This window comes from Ammodytes marinus (assembly GCF_949987685.1).
Source record: "Ammodytes marinus genome assembly, chromosome: 5".
Classification (NCBI taxonomy): Eukaryota; Metazoa; Chordata; class Actinopteri; order Uranoscopiformes; family Ammodytidae; genus Ammodytes; species Ammodytes marinus.
Window position 1 is genome coordinate 29,765,212 of NC_137234.1, and position 22,655 is coordinate 29,787,866.

General features: G+C 40.8%; 1 protein-coding gene across 1 annotated transcript in view; it reads right to left on the bottom strand.

Moving 5' to 3' along the window:
• Nucleotides 1–2,723: 2,723 nt before the first annotated feature.
• Nucleotides 2,724–22,655, bottom strand: part of dyrk4 (dual-specificity tyrosine-(Y)-phosphorylation regulated kinase 4) — a gene marked incomplete at both ends in the record, with an annotated part of 35,713 nt that continues 15,781 nt past the window's right edge. The window contains 13 exons of the mRNA XM_080027725.1: nucleotides 2,724–2,944; nucleotides 5,447–5,589; nucleotides 5,764–5,893; nucleotides 6,187–6,247; nucleotides 6,337–6,509; nucleotides 6,636–6,717; nucleotides 6,930–7,068; nucleotides 8,179–8,319; nucleotides 9,239–9,375; nucleotides 10,162–10,325; nucleotides 10,559–10,733; nucleotides 11,391–11,531; nucleotides 13,695–13,778. Coding sequence (XP_079883851.1) covers nucleotides 2,724–2,944; nucleotides 5,447–5,589; nucleotides 5,764–5,893; nucleotides 6,187–6,247; nucleotides 6,337–6,509; nucleotides 6,636–6,717; nucleotides 6,930–7,068; nucleotides 8,179–8,319; nucleotides 9,239–9,375; nucleotides 10,162–10,325; nucleotides 10,559–10,733; nucleotides 11,391–11,531; nucleotides 13,695–13,778 — 1,791 coding nt within the window. The remainder of the gene's footprint in view (nucleotides 2,945–5,446; nucleotides 5,590–5,763; nucleotides 5,894–6,186; nucleotides 6,248–6,336; nucleotides 6,510–6,635; nucleotides 6,718–6,929; nucleotides 7,069–8,178; nucleotides 8,320–9,238; nucleotides 9,376–10,161; nucleotides 10,326–10,558; nucleotides 10,734–11,390; nucleotides 11,532–13,694; nucleotides 13,779–22,655) is intronic.

The window sequence follows — 22,655 nt, forward strand, 5'->3', positions numbered from 1 at the left end:
ACCTACTCACTCAATCAGTGGCAACTTAAAGGAAAAACACAGAACACTAAAACACCCAAAACAAGCCCATACATAACAATTACATACATTTCTTTTTTACAGCAAGGAGAGAGAGAGAGAGAGAGAGAGAGAGAGAGAGAGAGAGAGAGAGAGAGAGAGAGAGAGAGAGAGAGAGAGAGAGAGAGAGAGAGAGAGAGAGAGAGAGAGAGAGAGAGGAGAGAGAGATATAGCCTAGAGAGGAGAGAGAGAGAGATAGAGATGCAGTACCATTTACAGCCACATCACAGTCAATGGGATGGTGGCGCCATCGACATAATGTAGAATTCTGGATATTATGTCTATGGGTGGCGCTGTTTGGACATGTAGGCTAGAGAGAGAGAGGGTTCTATATCTATGGTTCTATCTATTAGTGCGTAAAAACGGACTTTAGGGGGACACATATCGGGGGAAATAAAATGTCATGTAAGAAAGATAATCATACAATGAAGTGGCATTTGTTTTCCTGATGTTTCCCACTGCTTTCTCACAGTGTTTGTTTGAATGTCACTACTAAGTGCACACATATTCATGTTTTAATGAATCGCAATAGGCATAACCAACATTTCTGATCCCCATCAGTGTGAAGGATGTAATACATTTTTTTCGTATATTTTTCATAAATAGGCAAATTTAATTCGACTACTTAAATAAATTATTTATTTTTTACTTTGCTATTTAATCCAGGCCATTGCACTTCCTTTTATGGAAACCAAACTTGCCTAATGGCTCAATGACTGGCAATAATTGCCTGATGGCAGCCATTATGATGGGGATAGGACAGAGCCTAATTAGATGGTCCTCAGCAGAAGTTAGGCAAACGGCAGTCAATCAACATGTGTTTCCGCTTCTTAGTCCAAACATTTTTGAATTGATCATTCTTTAAAAGTTATTTTAAACTGATGAAATAAAATTGTACTTTACTGCACTGAAAAACTCAAAAGTAAAAAAGGTCCTGCCACTGCCTGTTCCTACACACAGCAGAAGGTGTCAGCATTCTGTAGCATATGAATGTTGTTGTGTAATTTATTTTTCCATTCATAAATTACCATATGTATCGTCCATCTGTTGATATTAAAGTGATTGGCAAGTGTATACTTTAAACAATGGCACACCAGGCTCCCCTATAACCTTTAAAGCAACTGCAAGTGACAGCATTAAACTGTAGTTTACATAATAGAACACTAATAACTGTAGTCTGATGTGTTAACAATATACTCACACGCATATTACTATTTGAAACAACTTTTTTATTTCATCATAAAAGACAAAGGCTTTTCTTATGAAGCTACTATCCACCCTAGCTAACTCAATTTAAACTGGATCTTTGTTGCCAACTAAAGACAAAAATGAATTGTATAAAAATGGTTTATAATAAAACAATGGTTTTAACCCTTGTCTGTTTGACAGCTAAGGATCCGACTGTTTCTAATCCAGGTTTTCACGCACAATAGTAAAGTGCACAATGTCTAATACTGCAAGGCACAAGCTACTTACACAAGGATTGTCATTTTGTTTCTAATATAAAAAAATATTATCAATAACACAGACATACAAAATGTTTTCATACAGAAACAACACAACAAGTAAAACCTTGTCTAACTCCTCGACAAATATCTGAAATATTTTCATAAAATATGTCCTGTGTTACACGTACATACGAAATTACAGCAGAAATATATACAGCACATTCTATTACAATTACGTATTTTCAGATTGTCGAGTTAAATGGCTGAACAACTTAACAGGATCAAACACATTCCATAACAAATATGTGAAACCGTTGATAATCAATGTCATGATCTGCATTCTACAAATAGAAACAATATGACAATCATTTCTTTGTTAAACATAATGAAAAATAAAAAAAAAAAAACATCTTTTGGCTCAGCCTTTATTGCACACAATTCTTCATATCTTTTACTGTTATGAAAGTAACGCTCAAATGTCTAAAATAATTAGAGAAAAGAAAAAAAACAAAGTGATTATCTTCCTAGCCATGCATTTTTTTTTACAGTCAGCTCATATGTTTTTTTATATTATGGATACTGAGAAAAGTGAAATTGTTGTTGAGTCAGACCTGTTTATCAAAGATTTCAATGCGCAGCAAAGATTTGGTTTAATAAATAATGCAGGAGAGAGTGACAGCAAAAAGCTGGTGCTGTGCTATGAGTGAAGTTTTTAACCATTTGACCTAACAGCTGAGACACATTTACACAATATGCCTGCCAGCAACTACATCTTTACACCTTTTATTTTAAAAAATGTCATAGAAACTCAAAGTTCACAAAAAGAAAAAAAACATGATAACTGTATACTAAAATCAATAAATAAAAGATGATCAGTGCTTCCCCTCCACACATTGATCCAATCCAATCCAACTGTTTTGATTTTCTTCCTGTCTGTAGAAGATATCCTTTGAGCATTCTGAGCTGCTTGCCAACTGAAATCTCAGAAACATAAAATACTTCTCTAACTGGTATCAGCAAATGAGGGCATGCAAAATATTGTGATTTCCAGTGTGTGCATGGCAAAAAAAATAAAATAATCAAAAATCAACTTTATTTTCACGTTGTCCATTTTCTTCCGCCTCCACAACGTATAGTCAGTCTCCGGTGCGACCCCCTGAGTCTCTACATCCAGAATTCCCACCTGTTCTTGAACGCAGCAGGATTCCCTTTAGACCGTTAGTTGATAGGGGGCAAACACTCCTGGCTATCTTTCCTCTCTCTGGCCCCTTGCTCCTGAGGCTTGATGGTGATGTGAACGGGCCTCTCTCCACCCTCGCTCTCATACACCTCCTCCTCCGCTGAGGCTCCCAGGGGCCTCAGACGCTCCGAGGTCCCTGTGTCTGATCCGTCTCTCTTCAGATTGTCATTAGTGCCGCTCTTTGAGCTGACCCTTGCTGCTGTAACCGTTAAAACAAAGGAAAAACAAATGTTCGCTCAATGTCAATAAAAAGGAAAACTGTAGGGTAAGTCTGCATAGCTATGGCTTCAGCTAATGAACATATACTGTGTGCAAAATGTTTAGGCAAGTTGTATTTTTGAGGATTCATTTTATTATTGAACAACTACAGTGCTCTCGGTCAATCCAAAATGTTAAAGTACCTAAACCTGAATGTTTACGAAAGTAAAAGTGAGGTGTTGTCTTTCCTATGAGAATATATACAGTATATGTTTTGCTATTATTAGGCAACTATTAGTATGCAGAATTATTCTGCAACTAAATAAAAAAAATTGAATTTTCCCATCTTACTTGTTTATTTTCATCTGTTAAAGCAGTTCGGATGGATGTGAGTTTGAGCATTTCAGCACAATCATAATATCCCGCCTTCCTCCAATGCAGCCCCACCCCCTCATTCCTATCCCCGTTTTTTTTGTTTTGTTTTTGAAGAAACTTAATTTAGGCTACACAAGCAGACTTACTTGCTTAATACTGTCTCCGTGCACAAAGTGAGTTATATTGTGGCTGAAGAAACTGGTGGCTGTAGTAGGCTACCGGTACCGCGCTGATCTGCTTGTATCACTGGTTTCACTTCAGATATGTCGGCCAGAACACCACTTATGCTTATAATGAGACTAGGAGAGGAGGAGTAGGGTTTTATCCGCTCTTTATTTTCCTTCTTTCACAGGCACAGCCGCATATAGATCGCGGAAAAAGAACAAAGGCTTAAACTCCGCTCGTGAGGAGACGTTTGAACAGCTGTTGCGACTCGCGAATCGCAGCCGCTAATAACATGCACAAACTATAACTTATAACAGCGATCGGGACTACATGTACATACTCACACACGGGTCATTCACATTTACACTCAGATAAACACGAATGACGGCTTACTGTGGCAACTTGCTCACACACATCTCACCGAGGGAGAAGCGAAAGGAAACTTACTGAACTGGCTCTCTGGCCGACTGACGTCACGGCCCAACACTAAAACACAGCTTAACACACTGTAAGAAATAACAAGAAATAACAACACTGTAACCTTTTCTACAATGGTCGCTACTCGCTAGGCTACTGTCTGCCGTGGAATCAAAACAAACCCTTTCGTTGAGGACGCGCGTGCACGAATGCGCGGTACACAAGCAGACGGCAAACAGACAGGTCTGTCGGCCAATTAAATCGTTCGGTCCGAACGATTTGATTGGTTGTAGTTTTCACCTAATATTATGAGACTGAAATAATTATTTCTTTTTATTCCTGGTGGGTCTACCATGCATTTTAGAGTGTAAAAACCTTATTTATACCATTTTAAAGTCATTTAAAATAAGTGTAAAAACTCTACAAAGGTAAGAATAGCTTTAAAGTGAGAATGATAAAACAACTAAAAAATTACAAATAAAAATGTCCAACATGTCAAAAAAAAAATATAGCCACCCTTCTTTTCAATAACTGTCACAAGCCTTCCATTCATGGAGTCTGTCAGTTTCTTGATCTGTTGACGATCAACTTTTTGTGCAGCAGCAACCACAGCCTCCCATACACTGTTCCGAGAGGTGTACTGATTTCCTTCACTGTAAATATCCCATTTAACCAGGGCCCACAGGTTCTCAATAGGGTTTAAGTCAGGTGAGGAAGGGGGTCATGTCATTATTTTTTCATCCTTAAGGCCTTTACTGGCTAGCCATGCAATTGAGTACTTTGATGCATGTGATGGAGCATTGTCCTGCATAAAAATCATGGTCTTCTTGAAAGATGCAGATTTTTCCTGTACCACTGCTTGAAGAAAGTGTCTTCTAGAAACTGGCAGTGGCAGGGAGTTGATTTTGAGGCCATCTTCAACCTGAAAAGGTCCAACTAGCTCATCTTTAAAGATACTAATAGTTGCCTTTAAAGATGAGCTAGTTGGACCTTTTCTGACAGACTCCATGAATGGAAGGCTTGTGACAGTTATTGAAAAGAAGGGTGGCTATATTGGTCACTGATTTTTTTTTGACATGTCGGAAATTTTTATTTGTAAATTTTGAGTTGTTTTATTATTCTCACTTTAACAGATGAAAATAAACAAGTGAGATGGGAAAATTTTCATTTTTTTATTTAGTTGCAGAATAATAATTATTTAGTTGCCTAATAATAGCAAAACATATATATCGTTAGAAAGACAAAACCTCACTTTTACTTTCGTAAACATGCAGGTTTAGGTTCTTTTACATTTTGGATTGACCGAGAGCACTGTAGTTGTTCAATAATACAATTAATCCTCAAAAATACAACTTGCCTAAAGATTTTGCACACAGTGTAATAATAAGTGGACATGGAAACGAGTGTATGGATTTTATAGGTGTAAGGATTTGCTCTATTGGAACTGTTTGTTGCATGGATAGATTTGACTCATAACTATATAGTATGGTGATGAAATGGCCTAACCAGGTTTGGATGTCAAGGTGTTTGTAGAAACTGTGCTCACTGCTATTTTTGGTGCCGGTCAAACTGTCTGAGGCCTTCTTCACTGTCGGCTGGGGCCTCGGCCGCACTCTGTTGAAGTTTCCTTCCAGGATCCACTCGTGCTGTAACCCCTCATCAGGAGTCATGCGCTTGGTAGGATCCCAACTGAATTAAAGTAATAAGAAAATCATTGTTATTTGATATTTCGATTAAATAATTATTTCTATCTAATTAAAGCATACTTTCTTTAAAAAAAAAAGCCACAGACAGTTTTTATGCAGCACATTCACATTTAAAACAGATGAACAAGAGAAAAGCAGATATTTCGTGTGAACCTACGTGAGGCAGCGTTTGATGAAGTCTAAGAACAAAGCATCGTTGGTTTTCAACGTAGCCGACATCTCTTTAGAGTTGGGTCTCCTCTTCTTCCCCTTGCTGTTAGTGATGTTCCTGGGGTTTCCTTTTGAGTCTGCACACAACCATCCAACACAGCACGGATTTATCATCCCATTGCTCCTTTAAACATTTGGAATACCTTCTGCAAAGTGCTAGCTCAGTGTCATTCATTTTGATAATCACATAGGCTACTTTGTTTGCTGTACTAGGCTGTGTGTTAACACCAGATTTGCTTTGAGGGCACACAAAGCACTGGTAGTGATTGTGAGGAGTTATTCACAGATTTTGACAAAAAAAGTGATTTTGACAACAAGCTTTCTCCAGAATCGCTGACTCCACACCTTTAACGTGAACATAAATACTCACCAAAGAACAACCTCTTTCTCGTTGCTGACTGAACAAAATCATTTGGAGGCATGCCGAGAACCTGTAAGTGAAAAATATCAGGACACCATAAGGGATGTGCAAAAAATAGACGCAACCCAATGTGGACCTAATATTATTTCCGTGTCGTACCTCCATGATGCAAGCTATCTGCTCCACTTCGCTCTCTCCTGGGAACAGAGGATAGCCCGTGTACAGTTCACCGAGGATGCAGCCTAGACTCCACATGTCAATGGCCATGCTGTAGGGGTGACCCAGGATAACCTCTGGAGAGCGGTAGAAGCGACTCTGGATGTAGGTGTACACTAATGGAATACAGAGAGGAGACGGTTAGGGATATGGGGGCCTGGCTATTTCTTGGAAGCACCTGACCTGATCAGGAAGTATTGTTATGTTTTACATATTTTCTGCTGGGTTTTAAAGACGCTTACCCCTTTGTTGTTCATAACAGCTTGATCCAAAGTCAACCACCTTGATGTTCCCCGGCCCTCGCTGAGACAAAAGGATGTTTTCCTGTAAAAAAAAAAAAAAGACATTCAAACACCTATTATAAGGCTGGTGCAATATTTTGCTTCTCCACAAGATGGAGCAAAATTCACAACATTGTAGTAGAGTAATTTGGTGCAAAGGTGCGGTCAAGGTAACGCTTTGCAGACATTTTAAATCTGGTCTTGTGTTCTATTTGAAAAAAAAATAAGTTGAGGTATACACAATAAAGTCCTTACCGGTTTGAGGTCACAGTGGATGATCTTCTCCCTGTGCAGCATCTGGAGGCACCTGAGCAGAGCGTGGGTGAAGCGACGGATGAGCGCCAGGCTGAAGCCCTGGAAGTTGTTCTTTTTGATGAGCTCGTACAAATTCACCCTGGAGAAGGAAACAAAATGTGATGTGTGAAAACTTGGAAATCTTTTCCCAGATTGGACCATTTTAGAAGAGACAAATTTCTTACATTTTATTTTTTTCTTTTGCTATCTATTTGCTTTGTATTATAGCTGACCTAGCAGAATTAGCTCCATACAAATTATTTCAAGCTGCTGGAAACCTGGTCTAAAATAGTAAAAAATCTATTTAAGATATCAAATTTGGAGTTTTACAATTTTTTTTATTGAAAACAAAAAAGTTCTTAGATATAATAAACCTTAGTTAAAACAAATACAGCTTTTTTTTTACTGTCTAGACAGTTTGGCAGGACTGTGTGGGCATGGCCCATCAAACGGTTTCCATGGTAACATTCATTCTTTTTAGATAATGTTTGGGCAGAGAACTGCCGTCATTTCTCCAAAATATCTATTGTGTCATATGAAACAGAGCATAGCCTGTCTCATCTAATCCGCATTTCTTTTTACAGTTTGTCAAACTTAAATGACAATAGGGGCTTTAAGACCTGCTTCATATTCCTCAAAATGAGGCCGGTTTGATGTTGCTCTTCACTTTACAGTCACTTTTAATCTCGTGACTGCCCAGCCTGCATGCTTGGGAATAATATATGATTATGTCCTGTTCAGTGTGTCCTCCTGCTATTTCTTCCCACTTGCCATAAGCATAAACTTCTTTAGACTTTGAAACTGGAGCCACCACACCATGGAGCAAGAAGGGGGTAAGAGATACGGCCCTAATCAAGGCTTTAACTAAAGGATTAGGTGACGGTAATGTTAGACAAGGTGGCAGTCCAAGACGTCCTCGAAAGGTCATTCAGCCTTGAGTGATACACAAAACTATCTCCCCTCAAATAGCAATCAGTGGCAATCCACCGTAAAACACAGACAGCTTTAGGTACAAAGCCACATACTGTTATGAATAGAGAATAGAGTGAACAGTGCAGTACGGTGCTCTGACCCTGCTGCTCGGACATGTGGCACACCTTGAATACCTTTGCTTAACAGATGTATTATTCAGGAATGTCTTTATAGCCTCCTGTTAGACTAACTTCTGAACACGCGGGGGCCGGAATGCAAAGTGTAAGCGCAAACTAACCCGAGAAGCTCAAAGGAGATACAGAGGTGATTCCGGAAGTAAAAGTGCTCCTTCATGTGGATGACGTTGTGGAGGCCTTCTTTGTCTTTCCTCTTGATGACGTCCAGGATCTTCAGCTCCACCAGGGCTTGGTGATGAAACCTACACACAAGGTTTTAATAGGAGGTGTTAAGATACTGATATGCTGGATACAATACCCTTGTTTTCAACCTAATGTAGTTCCGAAATTTCCAGATGTTTGCAGGGCCAGAATGAACAACATTTTTTTCCATGTGAGATAGAGCACATGGATTTTCTGAAATCCCTGCCTATTTCTTAAAGTCGACAACTCACTCTCTTTTTCTACGAGAGATCACATTTTGCTCAGACAGTGCAAAGTGGCTGTGGCAGTTTGCACCTACTTTGTTTTCTGCCTATAATTGAAGTGGCAGTAAGAAACGATGGCCCCTGTATGTAACCTATAGCACTCAGGCAGTGGCCGCCGCTCTGATCCCCCGGTAAGATAACACCATGGGATGCTGCAGACTTCTATCATTCTAAATCAGGATCTGAACAATTTGGCTGACTCTTGACACGTAAAAGGATCCCGGTGCAGACATGTGGAAAAAATCTCGCAACAGGGTATCTTGAAGCAATGCCAACGTTTGACTTCTTGAATGAGACAAATGCCCTTATTCTGTGGAGTATCTAGTGAAGTGTCTTGTGTTTGGAAGGTGGAGTCAGCTTTTCGGGGGAGAATGCTTGTTGACAAAATCACTTTTTGTCAAAATGAGTTGATATCATGTCCCGATCCGCTACCTGTCTGTACTGTGTGTGTGTGTGTGTGTGCTGAATAACAAGTGTGTGTGAATATATAGCCTAGGCTCCGTAAACTACTAAGGTAGTGGATCGTGAGGAGATATTCACTGATTATGTCCAAAAGTGATTTTGACAACATAAATTCTCCAGAATCGCTGACTCCCCCTCTTAAATGCAAGGGTAATACATGAAGTATTTGAAGGGAATAGTAGGTACGAAACCTGAATCTATCAGAATGAAACACATTTGGAGTTGAGTGTACCTTTTCTTATTGCGTATAATCTTAATGGCCACTAGTTCGTTGGTCTTGTGGTCCATACATTTCAGGACCTGTCCAAAGGAGCCTTTCCCAATCACTTCAAGAACTTCAAACCTGTAGGCAATGTGGTCATGTAGCACCTGGAAGATTCAAGAATAAGAGCACTTTAAACATTTGAGCAGACTTTCCTTATATGCACTGTATCCTTTAACTGAATATGAACACATCCATATGTGCTGTGGGCATATCAGCTACAGTGTTGACTGTACTATGGCTATGCTGTATACTGTATGTCAGCCTCTGACAGTGAGATGCTCCACAATGGAGATATAAGACCTTAACAATGGTCAGTCACTCAGGCTTTAACGGCCCATCGATAACATATACTCAAACTGCCTGCCATTCGCCTCATGTATATAAGAAAGTTAAGCCTCTTGTCAAAGGGTTTGAAGACCTGCGTGCAGTTTATTGTATACATGTCATGTCTGCAGCTGCTAGATTGTGGTCTCATAAAGGCATCTGATCATGTACAGTTCAGCTTTGTGTGTGTGTGTGTGTGTGTGTGTGTGTGTGTGTGTGTGTGTGTGTGTGTGTGTGTGTGTGTGTGTGTGTGTGTAAGTGTAAGTGTAAGTGTAAGTGTAAGTGTAAGTGTAAGTGTAAGTGTGAGGCCTACTATAAGAACCATGATGGTGGTTTTGAATGCATCAGCAAAGGAATTTATAATGTTAGTGCATTTAAGTGTTTTTGGGAAATGTCACCATCCGAGACTGTTTAAGTTCAAGATGCCCACATTTATCTTTTTCGTGATGTTGAATCTTTTGTGTGCCAGGATGGAATGGATAGCAATATATTCTTAGCTGAAATGAGATTGAAAGTGATCAATTCTATGGTAACTAATTCAACATTGCATGAGTAAATCACATTACCCTGATGTAGCTTCCATTCTCATCATCGTATGCAGAGTTCTGTGGTGCGTCTTGGGAACCCTCGATCTTCTGAGAGCCCAGACCCAGGAACCAGACCTCTGAGTAGTCCATGATCTCCTCCTGCTCAAAGTCCGTCATTCTCTCCTGGAAGTTCTTCAGCGCCTCTGCAACAGAAAGCAAGAGGATGAGTCACTCTTTTATTGAGTACACCTCCACTAAGAGCAGAGGAGGATGGTGAAGAGTTGAACTTCAATGCCAGCATGCTATTCTGGTTGTGGTTGTGTCAGTGGGAATCACATTTTGTTTAAACTTGGTAAACCCTTAAGAGATTTTTAAAAAAAGATGACAGTGCCTTTCTAAATCTGCTGTGTTGTATTTCGTATCCATGACAACATACCTGTGGGGGACATGGGTAACCTTTGACCCTCGAATGACTTCTCCTTCTCCTTCTCCTTCTCCTTCTCCTTCTCCAGCTTGTTGCTCACAAGCTTGCTGTTGCGGGAGGCCGACATTTTATCCAATGCTGCACCAAAGCGCATGCTGAATGGCGGGGAGGGCTTCGGTCGCTCATCCTGTGCAAAAAAAAAAAATGGGGAAAAATATATAACACGAATAGAGAAAGTAGAGTCGCTTTGTATTAGAAGCAAAGAGTCGATAAAGTGAAGGTGTGACCTTCGTAATGTTTTCATAATTAATCTTGTCCTTAAAACTACCCTGCTGCTTCTCACCTTTGAGTTACTTAAAGGTGCACCATGCAGTTTCAGGGGAAGGGGATTTGTTTTGAATTTGCAAAGCCTGCAGTTCATTTACAAAACATATTTACTATACATGTCATTTATTAGTATTGAATCATCATACTGTATATCGAAACTCAATTATTTTAAGGCACCCAGAACCAAATGTAAGACTAGAATATTGTTTTAAAACAGAACTGTGGACCTTGTTTTAAACAACAACAGTGAAAAAAGTATCTTTAAAAAGTAGGTATCTAACTTCAAACTGTGTTCCATTGGATCCAATTTTTCCTGTGAGTAAAGTTGGTTTATTCAGTTATGAGAATATACACTAGTAAATGTTCACCTGTCTGACACAACCTTACCTAGTGCACCTTTAAGCTAAGTTGGAGAAACACTGAATATTTTCCCTCCAATCCTGAACATCATGAGACACTTTAATACAAGACCAGTTGCTACTGTAGGATTTTTGCAGGCTTCTATAATGAGTCTTACATAGTTGTTTTGGCCCCCGTTGTTGGCGATTTGGGGCAGGATGTTGTCCGACTGCTGGTGTTGGTTTTTGGCATTGCTGACCACCACCTGGACCACCGGTGGATCAAGCTGAGGCAAGGTCCCGACACCGGAGTTGAACTTCTGTAAACCAGAGGTATTGTTTTAATGTAATAGCCCTAAATGAAGATATAGAAACAAAGTAATAATGAAGGATTTTTAAAAAAATTACAAGAACAAAAGAATTGCGACAAATTGTGATCAAATAAACAAGATTCCTCAGTAAGGTTTACAAAATCGGAAATCTTTAAACTGTATAAGTGTGAACATAAGTGTGACCAAAACACTTAGATAAAGGCAGACTTGTGTATAATTGATTAAAAAGTTAGAAGATGTAGGAAAATCAGAAAAGAAACTCGCAAACTTCCACAGCTAGAAGGCTTTTCAGAGCAATTTCTGTAGGGAATAACCCGCCCTAGATATCAGTGCAACAGAATAGCAAACCCTGAACGGCACAACAAAAGCAGCTTGAGAAAGTGGGTCAGCAAGTGTCAAGTCTAAATGCATTCTTTTCTTTATTTTTTGTTTTCCTTTTCATGTTTTCATGTGTATGTGTCTGTGTTTGTGTGATCGACCCTACATCCTTTTCACATGCATTTTGGTTGTGTGGACGCTCGGGTGACCAGGACCCCCTCAGCAGGTAGCGACTGGGATTACTGATGAGGGTTAGAGTGAGATGGGGACAAAGCCTGTGAGTTTCGGGCCCTGCTGACAGAGTCTGTCTGTGGACTCTCTGCAGGGGAGGTGAAGGGCAGAGAGCTGCTATTCTCTAGCTGCCATCTAGCTTGCTCTCAGAGCACGATTACATGTGTCACAGCCTCGACAGGCTCACCATGATGGCACGGATTGGCAAAATTAGCTCCCTGGTTGGGCTGCACAATGAATCGATTTTGAATCGAAACTGCAATATGACCCTAGCCTGGCTCCGCCCGCCGGCCTACTTCCGGCCAAATTTTATTTTCCCTTCAGTAGTCAGTCTGGGTGTATAGCCCATTTCCCAGTTTTGCCGGAGATTCGACAGCCGGTCCAATCAGCGAACAGAGCGAGTGGCTGAGAACGATGACGTCGAAGTCGCGCTCCAGTTTCAGTTGCCAGAAGCCGGCTCATGACACACGTGACGACCAAACGTTATGCGATTGGTTGGCTAATCCAGAGTGGCACTGGGCAGATCCAATAGTTTTAAACTTTAACAGACACCCGCCTCCATGAGTGAACGTTTGCCAATTACAGCACTGCCAGACCTTCTGTACAAATGAAATGAAGTACGATGGTCTGGTAGCACCAGGCTAATATGACCCTACTGCATCTTTAAAACCGCAGCAAGGTGCAATATTTGTTAGATAGAGGCTAAATGTGTCATAAAAAGCATTTTCAAATTAAATATTTGCATGCTGCAGAGATGCCCTGTCTACTCATCATATTCTACAGAATACAGAAAACATATTATTCTTTAGGTAAATATTCTCACAAAAAACACAACATAATTATATGAATATGTTTTTTAATAAGAATAAAATTAGATTATGATGTGAAGTGACCATTCCCTCTAATATCGCAAATTGCAATATCAGTCACAATAATAGCAATTAGATATTTCTTCTAAATCGTGCAGCTCTACTCCCTAAGGAAAAAAATGGTGATATCCTAAAGAAGTGTGTGTGTCTCAAGGTTGGCATTATAGATAAGATTTAAGACATGTTTCCACTTACTGAGCTGCGCGTCAACTCACATTTCAGCTGGACAAATTCTAAACAGAGGGGCCCCAGAATCCAGCTATCATGTAACCTTGTAGCAATGTACTGTGTCAGCAACATCTTCAAATGATTTTGCATGAATAATTAACAGTTTTCCAGTAATGAAAAGCATTCCCAAATATACAGTAGATCGTTCTGATATTTCATCCCATGTGGTTTAGAGCTGGATCTGCCAACTTAGTTATGATGCAGAGAGATAGTGCTATATTTAGGCGCGAGCACCTGCCACAACAGGCAAAGGAAGTAAACACAGTTACGCCTGTTTATAACTGGGGGGGCCTGCTGCTAGAATAAGACATGGTTATATCATTGGGGATAACACCTTACCACATGTGTGAAGAGATAGAGGTGTGCAGGCACATCCACGTGTGTTTAGATACCAGGAGTAAATAAATGACAATGTGTATGAAATAAAAAAGGAGGAAAATTATCTCTCAAGCAATTTATACCTCATATATATATATTTATTTATATGAAATACTAAAGCGCTGACCTGTGAGCACGATCTGTTTGTACCGAGGCGACTGCCTTCTGCTGGTATTCTGTGAGGATGAGGGAAAGCCTCTGTTCGTGACGTCTGTGGGAGGAATGAGAGCAATTCATGTAAAAAGAGAATAATAAGCTACGCTCTCGTGGCACATTTTCTTCTTTTGTGGGTAGCCATATTTCTATTAGGCCATGATTCTCACACGGCACAATGCATAAGATCTGCATCATAACATCTCCAAAAGATATATACTGAAGCTAGCTATTAAAGCTGTCATGTTGAAAAATAATTAAATAGCTTTGTGTGTTTGCTGCCTGGATTCTGCAGAAACACATAGCCTGTGGGCAGCTTAGCGAGGTTGCAGGCAGTAGGGCAAAAATAATGCAATGTGATCCCAAAATAGATTACTTCTGCAAAAGCAGCAACGCTCCTCTCACTAGCCAGTGTTTTCTGTGCAGCTGCAGTGCACACGTGCACATCCATGTGTCTTGCAGAGGTGGGTACACATGCCTCTCAGCCTGTAGAGAGGGAGCTTGGGCTATTCTAAATAAACTAGAACAAAGGTATATCACAGGCATTTGGGATGCTTCTCTTCGGCACCAATCCAGCTTACACGTGTCTTTTTAATCAGCGGGTGAGCGTGCAGCATTGTTGGGTGACACCATACGGTTGAAATAAAGCTTCTGGGGATTGGTGCTAAACTCACTCTGCCAGCCTGGCAGTTTGGGAGGGAGGGAGAGAGGGAGTTGGTGAAGCCAGCTGGTTGAGGTATCAACAGGTGCTGCATATAGGAGACAGCTTCCCAATAATAGTCTTAAACTTTTCCACTGAATGAGAAGCAAAAGCCCCATCAGATCAGTGTCAGGGCTATGTCTGTCTTTCAAAGGGTTAAGCCATTTCAACAAGCTGGGGCAGAGAAGGATGAGACACTGAAGTGACCTATTTTTCATTTAGTGGTCAAAGTTGAAGTTGATCAAGTTTTGTATATATATATATATATATTTATTTATTTTCATTTTCACTTTCATTTTTTCATTTTCACTTATAATACTTTCTTTCTGTTTTTGTTTCTGTAATTTTGGAGCAACCTGGCAAAAGATTTTCCTTCAGAATGATTAAGGTTCTATCTTACTTTATCTTATCTTAACAATGTAGTCGTGTAACTAAACCTGGAGCATTGTGGATGACAGCAGTAGCCATGTAGGTCAGTGTGGCAGGTTGGCTTCTAAACCATCACCTGTAAAGGCCTGCTGTAAGCCTGGCTAATGAGCACTGAGCCAGTGGAAACCCAGCAACATCACAACAACACGTGTCTGTCAAAGCACCAAAACAAAACTAAAACTAAATAATGACTGTGACCTTTTGTTCCACTATGATGGATGATCAGATCCTGAGGCATATACATGGTTGCTTATTGGGGCTATAGGAGAAAATGAATGCACACATTTCTTTATTTCTCACCTCTCTCATTTAAGAATTTGCATTAAGTTCAGGTTTGCACAGGAGAGTTTATGAAATGACACATGCATGAAATAAGCCACGTGTGCGATGTGCCGACAAGTTTAAATATAATCACATGGATGAAAATAAATGTGAAGTGACCGACGTCAAGAGCAATTCTGACTCGGCGTCAGTGTGTCCGGGGGTCATCATTGGATGAGCATCATCCCAGCAGGGGTGTGACAGCAACTTTGGTTAATTAAGGTTGACCAGGTTCAGTTGGTCAGAGGATCAACAAAGCAACTCACAAACACTATGGTGTCTCGCACGTGCATTTTTAAATGAATAATCACACTACGTTGTCATTTCCATAGCACACAACCCTTCTGTTCAATGTCGGCATCAAGAGTGTCAACATGGTTGCAGTTCATGTGTGCATGTTAGGTGGGCATGATCACTTATCAATGCATGTGATCAAAATCACGTGTTGGTCGATTTTCAAAGCACACATTCCTGAATTTATAACTCCTCTTATTAAAAACAGAATTAAAAAAAGAAAGATGAAATTCTTTAAGACCCCAAATCAGCATAGGTTAAATTTATATGTTTCCATGTATGGTGTGTAAAATACACCAGGGCCCATATAGACTTACAGAATCTGTCAGCACAACAAACGCTGAAATAAGTACGTTGAACAACGACTGAAATAGAAATGGATCAGATTTTTCATCATAACTTGGCCTGCGGGGCAGGGGGGACAGAGGGCAAACTAAATAATAAGCATTCAAGTGAGAATAACTTTGCATTCTTGGCATGGGGATCAACAAAAATAAATACAGCATGTAGAGTAAACAGTTTAATTTGAGATTATCGCTGTACTGTAGAAGGATAACTGGAAGGTTTCTGGGGTTACCCTAGACTGAAGCCCTGTATCTGGGCAACATAAAAAATGATTTTCCATTGAAAAGCAGGAAATCCGTAAGCTCACCATAGGGTTATTAATACTGGGATAATGATATAAAACTCACACTTATTGTAACCAAACCAGCAGCCTTGCCATTATTGAACATTTCTGACCATACATCGCCTTTTAACAAATCCACTATTCCTTAAACAAAGAGTTCCACAATCACACTGTAATTAAGGAGTGCCTCACCTTGTTGTTTATTTCTGGCAACATGTTGTGTTATTATCAGAGTCAGTCTTTGCAGTTGCTTGACAATCCAAACAAAGATGAGGAGATTATAAAATCCAAAACAGACTCATTGTATCCGAATCAGTCAGTGCAGCCTCAAAACCACACAAGTCCAACCCTGTTAAGAGAAGTGAAACCAAGTGAAATGAAGAGTAGCCTACACTCCCGATGACTGATGAGATCCACCGACCCGAACCTGCAGTACTCCTGGGTTTTTACGCGCGCGGGGTAAAGGCGCTGTCGTCAGAGAGTGGATTAGCGAGCGGGGCAAGCTGTTGAGGGTCTCTGCGCCTTGACGCTAGCACAGCTCAGACACTGAAAGAGCCACCTGCCTGACAGCTGGGGCTTTCCAAATATAGATTTATTTATATCCGTTTGCTGTCCTCCACCTACACCATGCTCTCTGTGACTGATGCGCTCCCCCGACACAGGACGCTGCATATAGCCTATACTCACCAACGCATGCACACACGCACGTCGTGTCCCCTATACTAAATGTAGGCTACAGTGAAAGTTTTGTTGACGACTAACCCCTCAAAATGAGTACCATACAGGATCCCCAACTTCGGAAATCTGTCGTACATGTGTCTCGCAAGATCATATCCCTCTTCCGGCGTCAGGTGAAACAATCGGACAATTTCACTTGTTTCCAGCGAAGTGCCACTACAGGCTACTTCAAGTGTTTTTTAAGTTTTGAACGAGTTGCAACATCGAAGGAAAGCAAAACATACGATTTTTTTTTAGTCAGGCTACATTAGAAACAAACCATATTGTATCACCAAATATCCAAATTAACATATTTTTAGAGCAAATGGACGTGTTTGAAGAATAGGCTGCTGCCTCTCTCTTATAAAATTCCTTAGCTCTATTCAGTCATGTGTAGCAACTGGACTGGGGGCTCCCAAAGCTACCAGTGTCAAAGGGAATTGTGGACCCTTTTTTGCAAGGATTGTGTGCCAAGGTGAGACAATATATACAACTAATGATACAGTAGCCTATATAGTTCATACTTTTGGCTGGAACCCTGGAGAGCTTTTAAACATAAAACCAAAAATAGACAATAAGGCAACTCCATTTGTCAAAATACAAAGGCCTTGGGACTGCAAATACATTCTCACCCTGTAGGGAATGTGAAATCATCTCTGCCAAGTCATCTCGAAAATGCCAAGTCACATCATACAACCAATCGGTGCCCAGTTTTCTCAACCCCCAGAGAGCCATGTGGCAAATATCTGTAAACTTTAGCTTAACCACGAATGAAACACTTAATGTGAAATCCCATCTTGTAACAAGAGTTCAGCCATTACAGCATTAACACCTTGTTGCAGACATGATTTAAATGTAAGCAAGAAGACATTTGTTTCCCATGACTAATCCCAACTGCAGGGGAGGAAACAACACAGTCGCTCCATGCGAAGAGGAGGCCAGAACACGTACGATGAATATGATTAGACGACAGCTGTTATGCAACCATGGCAGCCACTCCAGTAATCAACCTCAGCCTTGGGACTGGATGAGATGAGATGAACTGTCGAGGAAGGGGCTCCATATGCCTTCCTTATTGAGCTCTCCATAATACATTCCCTCATTCCCCAATCTGTTGTTGCATTGAATGAGTTCATAACACAATAAAAACACTAAAATACTCACAGGATGCTGGTTCAGACATTTGTAAGGCATGGCATTTCAGTACAAATCCCAAATTCTTCAGTACAACAAAAGGCCAGCCAATGATCTTCATCATACTTTCTTCAGGACAACCTTTTCTCAATTATTCATTGAATTCCCAATCGAGGTCCTCATTGTTGGGAATAGTTTACCAAGTCATATTAGAAACTGCATCAGCCTAAATACAGTCGAGAAGCAAACCAAACCATCCTTTGCTGTTGGTCCAGTTAAACAACATTGTGTCAAGCATTTTTGGAATACTTTGTGTGTCTTTATGTTGAATATTTTCCATTAGGAGGGCCACCCAACACGCCATTATGGCTTTTCTACTCTTCCTTGAACTTGACATTTCAGTTGTTTGTTATCTTTTCTATTTTTATTTTCTTCCTACTGTATGTATCTAGTTCCTTCTTAAATGATCTATTATGTATTTTATTAAGGAGACAGGGGGTGCTCTCAGAGGCGGGAGGCAGTGTAGGAGGTATACATCTTATACAATCTAGATAGAGCCACAGCAGAACAGAGCAGACTGAACATTTGTTTGTATAACGCTGATATGACACCACTTAGACAAAATCCCACATTACTTTGCTTCTAGTTTTTTATGATCTTCAAAGCAGCAAGATGGGAGTAGAAAGACTATGATCGTGTCTATAATAAATCAAATTTTTGTAGCACCACCAAAATATTTTATTTAATGGGCTAGGGTTTGCTTTCTTGCCAAGCTTTAGATGGTACCTTGTTTTTGTAAGCTGAATATTTTACAGTAATACATTAATGCATTGTAAGTTAATCCTTAACGCTATTAACGGTTAGTCAATGCGTAGTTAATGCTAATTAATCGTGCATAATACAGCTCATTAAGTTAACTTGTGATTTTTTAACCATTAACTAAGCAGTTATTAAAAGTTAGTTAATGCTTAGTTAATGCTTATTGACTATTAACTTAACATTAACTAACAGATCAAATGAATATACCCTTAAAGCTATTCTTACCTTTGTAGAGTTTTTACACTTATTTTAAATGACTTTAAAATGGTATAAATAAGGTTTTTACACTCTAAAATGCATGGTAGACCCACCAGGAATAAAAAGAAACAATTATTTCAGTCTCATAATATTAGGTGAAAACTACAACCAATCAAATCGTTCGGACCGAACGATTTAATTGGCCGACAGACCTGTCTGTTTGCCGTCTGCTTGTGTACCGCGCATTCGTGCACGCGCGTCCTCAACGAAAGGGTTTGTTTTGATTCCACGGCAGACAGTAGCCTAGCGAGTAGCGACCATTGTAGAAAAGGTTACAGTGTTGTTATTTCTTGTTATTTCTTACAGTGTGTTAAGCTGTGTTTTGTTTAGTGTTGGGCCGTGACGTCAGTCGGCCAGAGAGCCAGTTCAGTAAGTTTCCTTTCGCTTCTCCCTCGGTGAGATGTGTGTGAGCAAGTTGCCACAGTAAGCCATCATTCGTGTTTATCTGAGTGTAAATGTGAATCACCCGTGTGTGAGTATGTACATGTAGTCCCGATCGCTGTTATAAGTTATAGTTTGTGCATGTTATTAGCGGCTGCGATTCGCGAGTCGCAACAGCTGTTCAAACGTCTCCTCACGAGCGGAGTTTAAGCCTTTGTTCTTTTTCCGCGATCTATATGCGGCTGTGCCTGTGAAAGAAGGAAAATAAAGAGCGGATAAAACCCTACTCCTCCTCTCCTAGTGTCATTATAAGCATAAGTGGTGTTCTGGCCGACATATCTGAAGTGAAACCAGTGATACAAGCAGATCAGCGCGGTACCGGTAGCCTACAGCCACCAGTTTCTTCAGCCACAATATAACTCACTTTGTGCACGGAGACAGTATTAAGCAAGTAAGTCTGCTTGTGTAGCCTAAATTAAGTTTCTTCAAAAACAAAACAAAAAAAACGGGGATAGGAATGGGGGGGTGGGGCTGCATTGGAGGAAGGCGGGATATTATGATTGTGCTGAAATGCTCAAACTCACATCCATCCGAACTGCTTTAATGTAAAGTGTTACCGCATAAAGATTGGAAACGGGGAAACAGAAAGCACTGGCAAAAAATACTAGTTGATGGTATATCTTGTTTGTTTGATATATACAAAAACAGTAGTGAATAAGAGTAAAACATGGTTTTATGGTGTTAGATTATTTCTTGACCGGCCTCAGTCATTTCATCTCTGCTGCTTCCCTGGAAATCTCATGGTGAGCGTAATGCAAGCTAGCCTCTCCTTCCTGTTAACAGTCTTTGTGCTAAACTAACCACACGGCAGCGTAAAGACATGTGAGTAGAATCAATCATGAGTAGTTTCAATCCCCCCTAACCAAACTATTGATGGAATATTGAAGTATGCAGAGAAAATGAGAAGCCCAAGTCACCTTTTAGTTCTGAACTGTAAGAAAGTATTTTCAGAATAATGTAACCGAGACCAAACTGAACATAATCCAATATACTCTAAACCTTGCCACAGCTCACCTGGGAGAGTCGGTATGCTGTTTACATCTTGTCACCTTGGTGACAATGCATCTGTGTTACAAAGCAGCTGGAGCAAAACAATGTAGATGCATTAGATCTCACCTTGACAACCACATCCTAATGGCTCACAGTTTATGTATGTCTGAAAATAGCTAAAACAAGGAGGACTGTGCTAACAGTGAGCGATTCTAAAAATAAGGACTGATGTGCCTGGGAAAAAAGGAAGAGTGTGAGTGCAGGGTATACATTGTGAATAGCTGTCTAACATCCCGTCTGGCTTCTATTGCCTCCAAACATACCTCAGGTTGGACCCTCCTGTTTCGGCCCCAGCAGCCCTGGAAGAGGCTAAAGCCACAGCAGGCAAGTGAGGTCCCGTCTTCCCACATAGCACATCTCCCCCATGCTTCCAACACCACACCCCAAAGTCCAATTCAGCCTTTAGACACCATTTCCAGCCAGAGGGGAGGTAGTTACTCAGCTGGTCAGAGATCAGATAGACACCACCGGAAGCAAAATGAAGGATGATGACGATGATGATGCTGCCAGGCCTGCATTTGCTGCTGCTGCTCGTAGTTTAGTGACTGTAAGTCAGGGCACTGCTCCTTGACTCAGTTTGACGAAACACAATTCTTCTTGCCGTTAACAGAAATATGATGCTACAGAGTTTGGTTACGCTGACTCTGCATTGTCAACTTTAGATGTGAACACATCCTGAATTCCTGGTCATAAATCTCCCCTACGCTCTGCTATTGCATGCATCACATATTCATCTAAGCCTTAGGTAACATTGTGGTTGTCTGAGTCCTTGGTGCCTCTTGGTTTTCTTCCTTGTCAGGTTCCTCCGGATAATTTTTCTCCACTCCGGGATACAGAGAGTGTAGAGAGGCAGGCTGCAGACAGACAGTGTGCGGATGCTGTTGCTTTGTGCTGTTTGCTATAATCGGTGAGGGAGTGCTCTCTCTGTCTTTGCCACTGCAAGTGACGTACGGATGGGACTCAACAAGGGACCCAGCCTGAGCCGGAGAAACAGCGGCAGGGGCCTGGCACTTACAGTAGCTTCCAGTAAATGAGGCCTTTGGGAGTGCTGGTTAGAAGCGTGAGGAGGGGGGTTCTGGGACTAGAGGTGCTGTAGATTCATATCCTCCCAGGTGGCCTCTCTTCACGGGGCTGAGGAAGTCAGACAAGGAGGAGGTTCGGCTCTAAAGGGCATACCGTGGGGTTCAACAGACGCCTGTATCTATCTTCTGACTTCTCACTTGCCACTGTATCTTAGAGACAAACCCATTGAGGCTGCCAGGCCCCAGCAGCCCTGGAAGACCCCCCACCCCCACCAACCGCTCTAAAGTTCTAAACCGTTCTCAACCTGCTCTGCTGCTGTGACAAACCCCTGCGGGATGCTACAGTCTTACTGACAAACAGTGTGTATAACTGAAAGTCAATCCCACCACTCCCTGGCCGCCCGCCTGCTGCACACAGCAGCACAGAACAGTACAGCTGAGTCCACAGCGGGAGCGTATCTATATATATACACTGCAGGTAATTACCACCCTGTACCTCTTTATGAATAAATGATTAGCTGGAGGCTGACTAAAAGATGATAAGTACCAACTATTAATTGATATGAGTTGTTACAGAGCAGCATGTCATTTTAAAGGTTTGCTTTTCAGAGGATGTGTCAACTTAGTGATTACTTGCATCTTGGCTCATATAATTTACTGTATGTCCTTTTTTTTTTTTGTATTTGTATTCTTTATTTGATTTTAACCCTGTGAAGCACCTTGAGTGGCCCTGTGCCTGAAATGTGCTCTATAAATAAAATTGCCTTGCCTTGCCTTGCCTTGCCTTATTCCAAAACACAACATCTGTATCACCCTGTTTTGGTGCCGAATACAATTTAGCTATTTCTATAGCATGAGTCACCAAGCTACTATAATCCATTACAGCTCAGTCAAAGACCAGTCTTGATAGTGGTAGCTGCTGTATCTTTCTTCTGCTTACACATCTTTGGGGTTTTTAAATTCCTAGAATTTAATGCTGGCTCTAAACCAAACTACGACACAATCATTTGACAAGCTGTTGGCATTTCAAAGGGCGCTCGCTCACATTGGCAAGGCTCCACGCCAAACTATTTATTTTTTGCTTTTTCTTGAGAGCTGTGAAGATGAGAAAGAGAAGCAAGG